Source organism: Lepisosteus oculatus, chromosome 17 (genome assembly GCF_040954835.1).
Source record: "Lepisosteus oculatus isolate fLepOcu1 chromosome 17, fLepOcu1.hap2, whole genome shotgun sequence".
Taxonomy (NCBI): Eukaryota; Metazoa; Chordata; class Actinopteri; order Semionotiformes; family Lepisosteidae; genus Lepisosteus; species Lepisosteus oculatus.
In genome coordinates this window covers 5,340,779-5,353,506 of record NC_090712.1, presented here as the reverse complement: position 1 = coordinate 5,353,506, position 12,728 = coordinate 5,340,779, and the positions used below count along the sequence as shown (strand labels likewise).

Genomic DNA, 12,728 nt, shown 5'->3' with positions numbered 1-12,728 from the left:
ATAAAAGTATGCCCTGCCAGCACAAAAGGAAAAAATTCAGGAAAGTGATCTGATATACACTGAGTACAGGACCCATTGTAATCTTTCATCTACTGTATACCAGGCATGTGGAGAGAAGTCAGTAAGAGGAATATTTTTTTTATTTAAGACAGGAAAATAAATCTTCTATTTATAATGACCTCAAAAGAGCAAAACACACAGAAACACGAGTCGTGTGTGTGTGTTCCAGGCTCCTGGTAAATTTGTAAAAAAAAAAAAGATTTTAAAACTTATTTTTTTAAATAAAAAGTCCTACTCCAGTCCAGTAAACGCCGAAGACATCTTCCCAGGAAACAGAGCTCACAGATGCTTTCAGTAAGCCTCACAAACTGAGACAGCCGCCTGGCCTCTCTCGCACAACACCCGCCAGGCTGAGACACAGAAGATGGCTATCAATAGCATAGGTCATGCTTGGCTGAAAAGTGTCCTTAATACTCATTTTAGAACAGATGGGCTGAAGCGATGTTAGTCACAGCCCTATAGTTTATTACTGAACCACATTTCAAACACATGCTGCAAGAACCCATTCTGTTGCAGTCCTACATCACAGCCTTGCCAAAGAAACAGTACCTAGACGACGTTTGTGTGACTCTATATATTCGATATTTTTTTAGTTTTTACCCCTACCCTCAACAACTGTTACATTAAAATTAGACATTTGCCACAAAACTATATGGTCAACACATATTGTGCCATAATTCAGCCATTATTTGTGTGGGACAGGGCAATCATTATAAGTTTTGAATATACTGCATCACCCATTGTAATCTTCATTGTATCTAATGCATCAATTGTGTGAAATGCAAAACAGGTTCATTAGAAAGTATTTCTTTTACTATTACAATTAAGTGCAAAGTCAAAATCTGAAAAGTGTTTTATTTACACATCGTTCACATTTTATCTAAATCTGCAGATTAGAACTTGTTTCAAAATTCTACTGTGTAAAACAAAAGTTGAATTTATTCCCCACATAAAAATGCAAAAATAAAGAAAATGTATTGTTTCAGAAATACCCTATCAGTTTCTCATGAGGCAGAGAGATGAAAGGTCAGCCTTTGGAGAATTGTCAGCTGCTGTCCATTTTTCAGTTATCAGAGCACAGATTATATAGGTTGAATAGAGAGAATTGTCTTCTGACATCTTTCCCAGAGAGTTATTATATATACACGCTGTGAATCATAAGTGAAAAACAGTTATCCTTTTCAAATATGCTTATTGTAAATGCATGCAATTAAAAGAACCATGGAATTAAGCCATCAGCATATTTCGGTATACTACCTGTGGCATCTTACTTAGATCTTACAGCTACAGGCAAAATTCCATCAAAAATCCTGGGCCAAATATAGTGTAATAATCTATTAAATCTTATTAAAACTGCTAATAGACAAACTCAATTCTCAGTTCTTTTGGCAAGAAAACATTTTAGAATGGAAATCTTCAGGTCATTAAAGTTGAATGCTAAAGCCATTTCCAATATAACCTTAAGGTGTTGACCAATAACATTTTCTTGTTTATCCCATTCTTGCAAATCCTGTATTTACAAATAAAGTGTATTCTCACCAAACTGTATGATTAACCCGCTGCATAGTTCAACTGTACCAAGAGCAGACATTAAAGAAACAGGAATGGGAACATCCATCCATTCAGTATCAGAAAGCCACTTATTCCTGGTTTAAGGATCGTGGAGCCTTTCCCTGGAAACGGAGGTCACAATACAGCACTGGAAGGACACACGCCTACAGGGAAAGTTCGAGACAGCGTTTAACTAGCCAGCATATAGAAACCAGAGCACCAGGAAAAAAACATAAGAGGACACAGGGAGAACCTGCAGACTCTACAGTGGAGATGCCCCAGTCTGGAATCAAACCCAGGACCCAAGGCCTGCAAGGCTGGACTGCTGTCTTGCCACTGTGCTGGCCAGGGAATAACAAAACGGCAAAGCAACACATTTTAAAATGTTGTTAGAAAAGCTTTAAAGCTCAAGCCCAGCCAATGTTCAACAAACACATGTTTTCCACAGAAATGTAGGAACTTCTTTACACCCGAAAAACGTAATGATTAAATACAAAATTTACAACACTCAGCATTGCATCCAGAACTAATTTGTGTATTTGGAGTAAATTTATGTCAATCCAAGATATACAATTATCATGTTTGCATTGTTTCATGAAATATTGCAGGATTTGGGGAAATCAGAATTGTCAAAGCACACTGGTGCAGTGACTGAGCGTGTATTGAGTCTTACCTCTTGCTTGCTTCCAGGTTATACCAGTCAATGTATCTAAGCTACAGGTGTGATTATGTCAACAGTAACTCTTTGTACAACACATCTTCTAGAAGGCAAATTATTCTCTGACTAGTAACATTTTTGATTTTTATTTAACGAGATGTAATTTCATTGATCACCAGATACCTTCACAAAAACATTAATGCTTTCAAAATTAGACTTGTCCTCTATGGTCTAACAGCCTGAAGCACAACAGAATACTCTTTCAGTATTTCCCTACTCAGGGTGCATGACCCAGTCAGGATTTTCAGCAAAGTGAGTTTGGTGTAGTGTTTGATGCTTTCAAATGTTTTTTTTTAAATAAAAAAAACATTATATAACTTTTACTTAAAAATGTAAGCAACAGTAATCAGTGCATAAATGGTATTTGTACATTCTGTGTGATTTTTGTTTCAAAATCTCCATGGATCCAAGACAAACGCCCAAGTCTTTTTTCCAAGTAAATAAAAACAACATTTAAGAATTTCTTTTAGATTCTACCCGAACTGCGTGAAGCCATGAATACTTAAGAAAATTAATATCACTACATTTTATTTCTAATATTATTTGATTAAATGTCAATAACTACTACCTTTGGGGATTCTGTAATTAAAGTCAAATTGGAGAAAATAGTTCTGGAAGAATAATGGTGTCAGAAGATATGCATGAAATCAGCAGAGACCTTTCACAGTGTGTAGCCAGGGAGCTTGTTGACCACGAGTTCTGAAATATGATGGTACTTGTTTTCAAAATCTAAGGAGCCAAGCTCATCTCTTGCCTCCTCTTCCTCATGGAGTTCACGTGATGCGACTTCATGTCCGATGAATTCCAGGTCAGTGTCGTTAGTGCCTACTGGGCTCCCTAGAGAGTCACTGATACAGTAGCTTCCTTCAAAAGATCCGTACTGCCTCCCGGAGCCTGGTAAAGTTTGTGAATCAAATGTTTCCTTGGCAACAATGTTAAGAGATCTAGGGGTTCCCCTGTCATCGCCCGGTTGTTTAGAATCAACTGAAACGTGCTCACTGTCCTCTGTGGACTCAGTGATGGCTGGTGTCCCCTGGCGAGGCCGGGTGACTCGTGTGCCTTTCAGAGACAGTTTAGGAGAAGAGTTTGCTCTAATGGGAAGAGGAACGGCAGCTCTTTGACTTCCAAAGGAACTGCTGTTTGAGCTGGAGCCTTCATCCGAACAGTCTTCCCTCGGAGCGGCCAGAGCAGGTTCACTGCCGTTTTTAAGCTCTGCAGAGTGGCAGTCGGAAGGTTCAGGACCAGAAAAATCTTCCACATATTCAAGGGGCTCAGGGCTGTCGATGAAATCATCCGAGTACTCCCGTCCAGGGCTGCTGAACCGACTACTTCCTGGGCTCATATTTCCATCGGAACTTGAACTTGGAAATCCAGGGCTTGTTGCATTGGGTTCAGGGAAGCCTGTTTCATCACCGCTGTGGTCAGGGTCCTGGCTGAGCACGTTGGGTATGTGGACATGCACACTGCTCTCAGAAGACACGAGCCCCGGTTTTTTGCCCCGTTTTGGAACTGCGTTGGAAACGGTTTCACGAGCAGGGTGGTTACTTGAGCGTAGATGAAACTTTGTTATGACGGGGGAACTACTTTGCTGCTTCCTTCTGTGCTGCGTCACAGGATTTTCAACCCGAGGCGATTCTAAATCTAAACTGTTGATCAGCGTTTCCACATTTCCATCCAAACTATTGCCGGCATCACGTATCTCAGCCGCCCTGGGCGTGTGGTTTTGCCTCTCCTGCGCCTGTCTAGATTTCATCCTCCCACTTTTCTTGTTCTTACATTTCATCAGCTCAATTTGCTTTCTTCTATAGCGTTCTCGGCGCTCGTGGTTTATTAACATATCAGGGTTTGTCTTCTGCAGTCTCAGACGCAGTGTGTTTGTCAGTCCGTACATCAGTTTTCTCTTAGGTACAGGAGAAGGGACCTTCTTTCGATCCTTTTCATGACTTGCATTTGTCTTTAGTGTTTTGCCGTTCTCCTTAGGGGAAATAGGTAGGGAGCCTGTTGTTTTTGCCTGCAATTTCCACTGCTTGAGCCCTGGACTCGTTGACCTTTTCCTTACTGGGGTCTGCGACGTGCTGGACGTGTACGCTGGTGATCCTGACCTCATCTCCTGCACAGCTCCATGGGATTGCTCCTCTGCAGACCTGTACAACCAGGCAAGACGGGGATGGACTGGTAACGGAGGCAGCTGAGGCTGACTGCTCAACAGAGAAAGTTCAAGAAGCAGGGCATTGAGCAAAGGCAGCTGTCTTAATGTATCCCCCAGAGCTGTCTGGCTTTGTTGTGCTGCTCCAGAGCGTTCTGATCCATCCTTGGTATGCTTCAAGGCCTGACCTTTTGCAGGCAGATCCCTTTCTTCTGCACATTCGTCCTCTTCAGAACAAAGCTCCTCCACCCCAAGAGCTTCAATCCCTACCCTGACTGACCTGTATCGATCAGCGTCCACTTCGTCTTGTTCTTTCACTGAGCACCTGTAGTACAAAGGTGGAGGGCAAAATACAGCAGTGTCTGTTGCATTATCAAGGCCTACATTCTTTCTTTGAGTTTCTATTTGCCTTCTCTTCACAAAGTCAGTCTGGGTCCCAGCTGAAGTAACATTCCTTTGTTTTGCATCTGGCTCTGATATTATCACCTGAGTGTGCTGTCCCTCCAACTCCATCTTCTGAAGAAGCACGCTGGACGAGTCGCCCGGAGCTACCGGTAAAGTCACCTGGATGCTGTCAGCCCCAGTTTCTAGGTCTCCTGAAGGTGTAACTGTATGATCTTTCACTTGACAAGACCCAGTTTTTAGAATCCTGTTTTCAGGAATATGCGGGATCAAGCTCGCCCCCAAACTTAAAAGTTTAAACCCCAGGGAAATACAGCCTACCCTGTCTCCCATCAAGTTGCTTACAGCAAAAACCCCTTTCTCTCCCTGGGCGGAAGGGGTGCAAATTCCGTGCTGCCTGACATCTGCCATCACTCTGTCGGCTGTTTTCGCCAGGGAGATCAAGGAGCTCCCAACTAACTTCGGCGCTTCCTTCGTCAAATCCAAAACCATCGCGTACAGCGGCGTGTTGGACAAATGGGTGTGTAGCGAATCCAGCCTGATTTTAAACAAGCACGACTTGCCTTTGTTAAAACGATATTCGCGGTTCCTCCCCCGCGGCGGGTGGAGAAATTGTGATGCCTCGTTTTCCTTTTCACTCCCGGAGTCGTCGTCCTGCTGCGCATCTTCCTCTCGGCCACCTGGGTAGATCATCAAGGTTGGAAAATCCAGTAAACGTATTGCTACAGCGGGATCCACGCTGCCTTGACTAACCCTGTCGAGGTTTACGTATTCAACCAAGACCTCGAATGAAAAGAGTGTTTCTAACTTGTCCGACTTGTTAGCCATTCGGATTAAAACAAGATACGAACTATCATACAGACCTGGTTGGTCCTAATGTGCTAAAATAAAAAAGTGCATTAGTGTCATTCCTAAAATCCGTGTCCAACTGAATGAAACAATTTCGTAAAAACAAAAAATAGTACCCTGCAGTCCACAGCACACCCAATCCGTTAAGTAGCTTGTGTAGCACCAAGGAAACAAACCCCGTCACATGTTTCATCGCGGAAATACACAAAGCTTTCTGGGAGTTGTAGTTTTTTAAAAAAATCGGAAAACGTATTCGTTGTTAATCGGAATGAGCAGATTACAATTAAAAATGTAGGTAGGAGTAAGGGGCTTGTATGTTTATATGTGAACGAAAGAAAAATAAGAAGGATTTGAGGATAACGTTTTTAAAGGTATTTCAATGTGTTATTTGGATAGCGAAGTGCTTCCACAAAACATTTTTAAATATGACAATAAATAAATTCTCTACTGTGACTTTGTGTTATTTCACAAATCGGAAAAAAAGATATGAATAAATCATTTATTCTTTTAAATGAGTTTGATTGTATATTATTTATGACAACGCATAGATTCTAGGTCCCATAGTTTGTGTCAATCCTTTGTCTTTATAATCTCTATAGGTACACAGCAGGTAAATACTGACATTCAACTTCACTCTTCTTTAATCTCCCATTCCTACAGTACCTTCGAAATATTTACTTAACGTATTTCACAAAATTAATTAAAGTAGGTGTGTGTATTTTCATTAGGGGCTGGTTGCAACGTCCCTCATGCAAAAAAAAGAACATTGACTTTAGATTTAAATTGTTAATGTACCAGCTTTGCGTTCATTTCCCCTATTTTTTCTTAAACATTCCAGCTGGTGCCACTAGCACTCCACGTGATTAAAATTACATTTAGTTCAAATTATGACATGAGATTTACTTTATGGATCCATCTGATTTCGGATATATATCACAACATTATTTGTGTTAAATTGCGTCTTTTTATTGCAGTCTTCAGAGCGTACTGGTGCTTAATGTGATGAATATAGTGATAACAAAAAAAAAGTATTGACACCGTTACTTTTTCAGGGTCGGAGCAGAATAACTATACACCCATATTCAATGCAGAATTATTCTTATTGTTAGGCGAGGAAAATGATTGGCATTAAGCCGGACACATAAAAAGAGGCTTTGTGGGCGGTGCCTTCGAGCCCTTGGCAAATCAGCATGCGACGGAGGCGGGGCACCGGTCGCTGGCGTCAGCGCCGCTGGAGAAAAGACTTCAGTTGGATGAAGTACTGAGACTGAGTGGGACTGTGGCTGCAGGACATCAGGCACACAGAACCGTCAATGGAACACGCCAGCGCCCAGAGGATAATAATCTGCACATAGACCTGTGATTTCATGGCATCATGGCATTGTCTTTGGACGCATTAGGAGGTAAGGCTGAGAACCCCGATTATCTGCTCCTGAAAGTGATCTTTAAAGCCGTGTTGCTGAAGCCGAAATTAATGGAAAGTTTACCTGCGTTGCTGGGGTAATGGGACTTGCTTTGACAATCCCAGTGAAAGAGAGACACACGTTCACTTCGCAGTAATGGGGGTGATTTACTGTAGTTTATATATCAACCTAAAAATATGTCATTAACAATATCAATAACGATCATATTAGTAAGGAATGATAGTGAAGCAGATCGTTTGTATTTAGGAATTATTTATTCAAGAAATCCAGGTTGAACTGCTTTAGTTTGCTTTAGTTTTGCATGTGTAGCTCCTGGGACTAAGGACATATGTCATATATTTCCAGTTTTGACATATTACCCATTAACCCATTCACAGTCTGTAGATAACGCCGCACAGAAATACCTTTCTGGAGTTCGGACCTGCAACTTTTTTTCGATTCGGGTAGCAATGTGCGCACTCCAACACTAGGTGTCTTTCTTCCATCACTCATACCAGTACTGTGGTGGTGGAACTGCACACAACAGACGCGAGTTCTACCAACATGAGCCCTACATCCAGCGAGTGATTGTCACGAATTATTACCAATACTTCGGGAAATCAGGCGCGGAACAGAACCACGTATCGAGTTGAAAACAGAAGTTGTTTTTTAAATGTGTATATGTATTAAAGTGCTGTGTACACCTGTGCAGTTCTTTTTGTTGCGCTGAAAGTATTCATTTCATCGGTGTGTTCTGTCGTGGATCTCGCCCTGGGATATAAACGGCAGGAGACAGAACTGCCAGCTTGTTTCTCTGAGATTTGACTAAATTGATGGGGGTATTTAAATGATGTTTAAAACACAGCATTCTCACATTTGCAGTGGTCTGAGCTGTATTTTATTATTCACGCTATCTGGTTTGCAATGAGAATTAGATTTTTATTTTTCTGTGAACTGCTATTGTAGACAGTACCGACATATCTGTATCCGAAACATCACTGAGCTATAGTAAGCCGTGTTTCCTTTTTTGAACCTTTGGATTGTGTAGTGTTTACTTGAGTTTTTCCGACTCAAAATTTGTCAGCTTTAAAAGTAGTGCAATCATGTATGTCTCTGTACACTCTGTCAGCTAAAATATTTTCCCCGCTTTGCGGCTCCGTAACGCAGCAACGAAAGGAAACTACAGCAGTTTTCACATTCGATTCTGTTATTTAAAACTTCTTTAGCGCACAAAACCAGTGTGTCTTGTAGTCGTGTTTATTTGTGAAATTGACAGGGAGGAAGGTATTACAGATAGTTTAACCAATACCAAAGAAATCTGACCTGCGACTAGCCCAATTTTTGGAGAATGATTCAAAACAGTTGTTTTGTAGTTAAATGCAAGGTGATAATACTAATATTTTAATATTTTTTAATATTTGAATATTGTTCATTTCTCTATGAAATTGCATTTCAGGAATCTGTATCATTGTGTTTTATTTAACGTTGGTTGAAAGGAATTATTTATGACTCGAATGCTTCTTTTAATAAACGTTTCTTAGAAATCAATTTATTACATTCTTTGTCCCCCAGAAAAATCGGTTCTGTGTAGTTAAGGTAATGCGAAATAACCGTGGGAACTCCCCGACTAACAGCTGGTAGGAATATCAGGTCGACGTTTGAGGTGCGACCTGTGCGGCGATACGTCATGCGTTTCAGCCCTTGTGCTTCGGTGCCTTTGAAGTTTAATTCCTGCCTCAGTTTCGATAACTTTTCCCCCAGCTGCAGCCGACTGCCTGCCTGCCCCGCACCTGTGACGTCATGCCCTTTATTAGACGCGCTCGGTTCGTTTCAATTAGTCTAGAGGTGCGACCTAGAAGAATGTCTGCTCCGACACGTGAAACGTTGATAATGGGGGATGTGTACGAGGAGGGCTGTGGTGAAACTGTTAAAAAAAAAAAAGTGTCGTGCTTTTTTTTTTAAACAATAATTTGTATTCGGTGTCTCAGTTTGAATGAAATTGTTGTGCGATGAGGCAGTTCTATAGGTGGCGGTGAAAGTGAAGTCTGGTGACAGAGCAGGCTCTGTCTCGGCTGCTGGCCGTATGTCTACCTCTGTTTATTTAATGATGCACCCCTTGAGATTTAGGAGGGACGGGTGTAGAGTTTAATCCATCCTGATTCCACTATTACTATTTCCTGTGCTCGATCTGCGCACAAATAAGCATCACATCAGTGGCATCTAGCCTACGTGAACTTGGCTCAACCACTTTGCCCTCCAGAGCTCTTGAGTTAAACCTAGCATTTTTATAGCAGGTGTGTTCAGCTCTGGTTCAACTCGAGTCTGGGTTGTCTCTGTGTTTCTTCCAGTATTAATTTCAGTTCAGCTCTTGGCAAGCTAAACCAGCAGATTACTGACATAACTGGAGACATTTAACTGGTTTAATTCAGTTAGCTCTCTGGTTGCTGCTGCCTTAAAGAGAACTTGACAACCTGTAGACAAGCCAGTCCTCTGGCACCAGGTGAATTATGTGACCATAAGGAATCTACACATAGAGCTCAACAGCTAAAATGTGATGGGTTGCATTGGAGCTGCAGAGCTGCTAAAGCCCTTGCAATGCTCAGTGCTGGCAAAATGTTAGCCAGGCTTCTGCAGTGTGAAGAGACAGCAACAGCATCCCAAACCACCAAGAAACAGGATGACCAGGACTGACTTAATACATGATAGGTTATGATTGTCCTCTCAAGGCAAACAGAAAAACTTTAACCTTTTCATTTCTTCATGCTTATCTGTATCCTGAAGCTCCTAAGATCTAGCAGTGTGAGTAATGGCACATGTGGAAAACGTGCCTCTAACTTTGATTTTCATCATGTGTCTTAACTAACTTAACTAACCCCCAATTCCTCCTTACCTGCATGCAGACGCCTTTACTTAATACCCTAAGGATCTTCATAGCACGATGAACAAGTTTTAATTTCTACTGCAGTTCACCAACAAGCCAGACAAAGGAAATCCAATTCAGCTTGCTTAAAAGCAATTGCTGGTTCCTGTTTTCACAAAGAATGATCTGAATATTTGAAGGATGAATATAATATGTACTGTAGTGACCTATTTAAAATAAGTTATTTTTCATATTCCAAGTAAATGAAAAGATGACAGGGTACAGAGGAGTTTATTGCCATATGTACACGTAGATTGGGATTCTTAATTGCTCTGAAGTCTCAGGACATGCATAGTTAAACAGACAACATCACACAATGTAGACAGTCAATTATAACCATAATAAGTAATAATAGGAATAATAACAGCAGGACAGAACAGGTATCTAAATATTCATTAAAAGTGAATGAACAACATAACTGATCACAGGATCATTACATTATTTTCAGATTTTGCATCATGCAAAGACTCTGAAACAATAATGGGTTTTAGAAACGAGGATAGTACCAATACAGACTTTAAGCAAGCTCTGCCAAAATGTCTTGATGTTCTGAAGTATGTTTAAAGGATAAGAAAGCCCATAAACTTCTCACGCTTGAAGTTGAAAATAGTGTCAGGGGATGTAAAGATCAATTCGCAAAGCTTCTTCACTAGCAGGAGAAGGGAAAGACTTTTTAAGCTCCTCTTGCTTCTGCTCTATTAATTATTAATATTCTAAAGGGTATAAGTTGAGCTAGCTGTAGCTGGCTGCCTCTTGTCTTTGTATAAATTCGTGTCGGAAGTGAGCACAAAGGAAACGAAAACTTAAACGATTACCGTGTAATCGCAGAGGTATCAGTTACTTGAGAGATGCCGTCTCTTGTCACCACACATCACGGTAGCAGTAACAATTTCCGCAAGTGGTCTGGACGTGCGCAACAGGAATCAATTCCCGATTGTACTGTGGGCTACGAGTCTGCAAATTTTTACACAATAGTACAAATTTGTGTAAATTTGCGTAAATTTGTTTTGATTGGTGGTGGTGGAGGGGAGTCCCCATTACCTGTAAAGCGCTTTGAGTGGAGTGTCCAGAAAAGCGCTATATAAGTGTAAGCAATTATTATTATTAATTACCGAGAGAAAGTTAATGACACCTTTGGAACGGTGGCTTGCAGTCGTAAACACAAAAAGAAAACCACCAAAAATATCTACGGGAACTTAAAAATAAATGCCAGTTCATCTCTCACTATCTGTTTAACTGAAAAGAAATAAGTTTCCTCTGCTGTCCAGAAAGCATAGCCCCCTCTGTGCTTTCAGAGTGGAAACAGATGCATCTTATCCAGTTTTATGGGAGCTGTAATGTGAGCCACCAAACAAACACGTTCTGGCATTTGGTGCCAGAAAACGGCTTCCCATCAGTGAGTAAAGAGTCCTTGGTGGTTTATTTGCAGTGCTTCACAATGAACCAGATTTTGATGAATATTTTCAAAACACCTGAATCTAAGTGGTGAAGGTTATTTCGAAGAGGATTGGCTGGTTTTGACAGCAAGCATTTGTTAAAATAACAGTCTAGGGGCCTGTTTCATAATTTGTAACTCATGCCTTCTAAACCATGCAGAAGGCTGGATCTATCTTTCAGTGCCCAGCATGTATATTATTGTACATGGTATTTATTTTTCCTTTAATGATAGCTAGTAATTTAGCACCATTTTGTCTTTGTGCACACAGCCCTTGCACTTAACCCTTAGTCTAAGAACCTACACTTAAAATTAGCAAGTACACAGTGAGACTAGGATTAGTCATTTTTCTAGGCTTGTTTACTCAATAATATCCCTTACAATCAGGAAAGAACAGAAATATACACTAGCATCAAACTTTTCTCATAATATCCTTTGCATTTGACACCCTCAGATGGTAAAATCAATATTCTTTCTACTAAATTGTACCCTGGGAGACTAAGGCCTTTTTTGTATGGACAGATAATGCCTTTTATCTGAGTATGGAAAACACCTGTCAGTATAGTACAAATTCTACGGTATCCTCATGGAGCCCTAGGTTATTCTGATAGGTGAGCATCCTTTAGAGTGGCTTTTTGCTGTGTTTTTATAGTATAGGGACCAGGCACAGCTGTAAATGGTAAGGTTTAAAAACTGGAAATGGTTTTTGAGCAAGATGTTGCTGAACTCCCTCTTGAAGTGCTGCCAGTTTATTTAATTATAGACATTTTGTTTCAGACAGCTCAACACTATTTATTTCCAGTGCCCAGCAGTTTTTGTGATTGATTTTTGTGATTGATTGATTGCTGTTCTACTGCCACCTCCTTTGTGTTACTGCATGAGTTTTCTCTCTCTGTTTTCAGCTTGTTCTCCCTGGAGTGTACACTAATGGAATGATATTTGCCTTTTAGTCAGTATTAATTTTTCTTTCAATTACAAGTGTGGTCATATTTTCTCAAGGACATTTAAATTACTTATGCTGTGTATTAGTAAGAGCAGACAAGAAATGAACCATTATGTGCTATTAACTCTAAACCACATGAAGGAGATTAGGATGCAGCTGAAACCATTGCTTATCATTTTATTTTGCTGATTAGCTAGGACAATGGACCCACAACTTAATAGGCTAGCTTTTGCAATGTGCAAGGAAGAAATATGCTGGAATTGCATGTTTGTTTGTATGATGATTTAAACATCTTGCATTA

At 40.5% G+C, this 12,728-nt stretch overlaps 2 protein-coding genes across 11 annotated transcripts in view; one reads left to right on the top strand and one right to left on the bottom strand.

Annotated features, from left to right (window-relative positions):
- Positions 1-895: 895 nt before the first annotated feature.
- Positions 896-5,900, bottom strand: map10 (microtubule associated protein 10). Of its 3 annotated transcripts, none has more exons than XM_015362573.2 (2): positions 5,843-5,900; positions 896-5,557 (listed from the first exon to the last, which is right to left on the bottom strand). In XM_015362573.2, the coding sequence occupies exon 2, from the start codon at positions 5,367-5,369 to the stop codon at positions 2,991-2,993; it is 2,379 nt and encodes a 792-aa protein (XP_015218059.2). In that variant the 5' UTR covers positions 5,370-5,557; positions 5,843-5,900; the 3' UTR covers positions 896-2,990. The 3 variants fall into 3 exon arrangements, 2 of the variants coding, with proteins under 2 accessions (XP_015218059.2, XP_069035968.1); XR_011182272.1 differs by having other exon boundaries at positions 5,486-5,557; positions 5,741-5,887; XM_069179867.1 differs by having other exon boundaries at positions 896-5,887.
- Positions 5,901-6,993: 1,093 nt separating this feature from the next.
- sipa1l2 (signal induced proliferation associated 1 like 2) overlaps positions 6,994-12,728 on the top strand; it is a 113,704-nt gene continuing 107,969 nt past the window's right edge. For all 8 annotated transcript variants that reach the window (XM_069179720.1, XM_015362612.2, XM_015362613.2 and 5 more), the window contains exon 1: positions 6,994-7,129. The gene's annotated coding sequence lies outside the window, so the exon portion shown is untranslated. The remainder of the gene's footprint in view (positions 7,130-12,728) is intronic.

Bases quoted from the DNA above. Each gene is read 5' to 3' on its own strand.
- map10 (XM_069179867.1), bottom strand. From the start codon at position 5,705: ATGGCTAACAAGTCGGACAAGTTAGAAACACTCTTTTCATTCGAGGTC.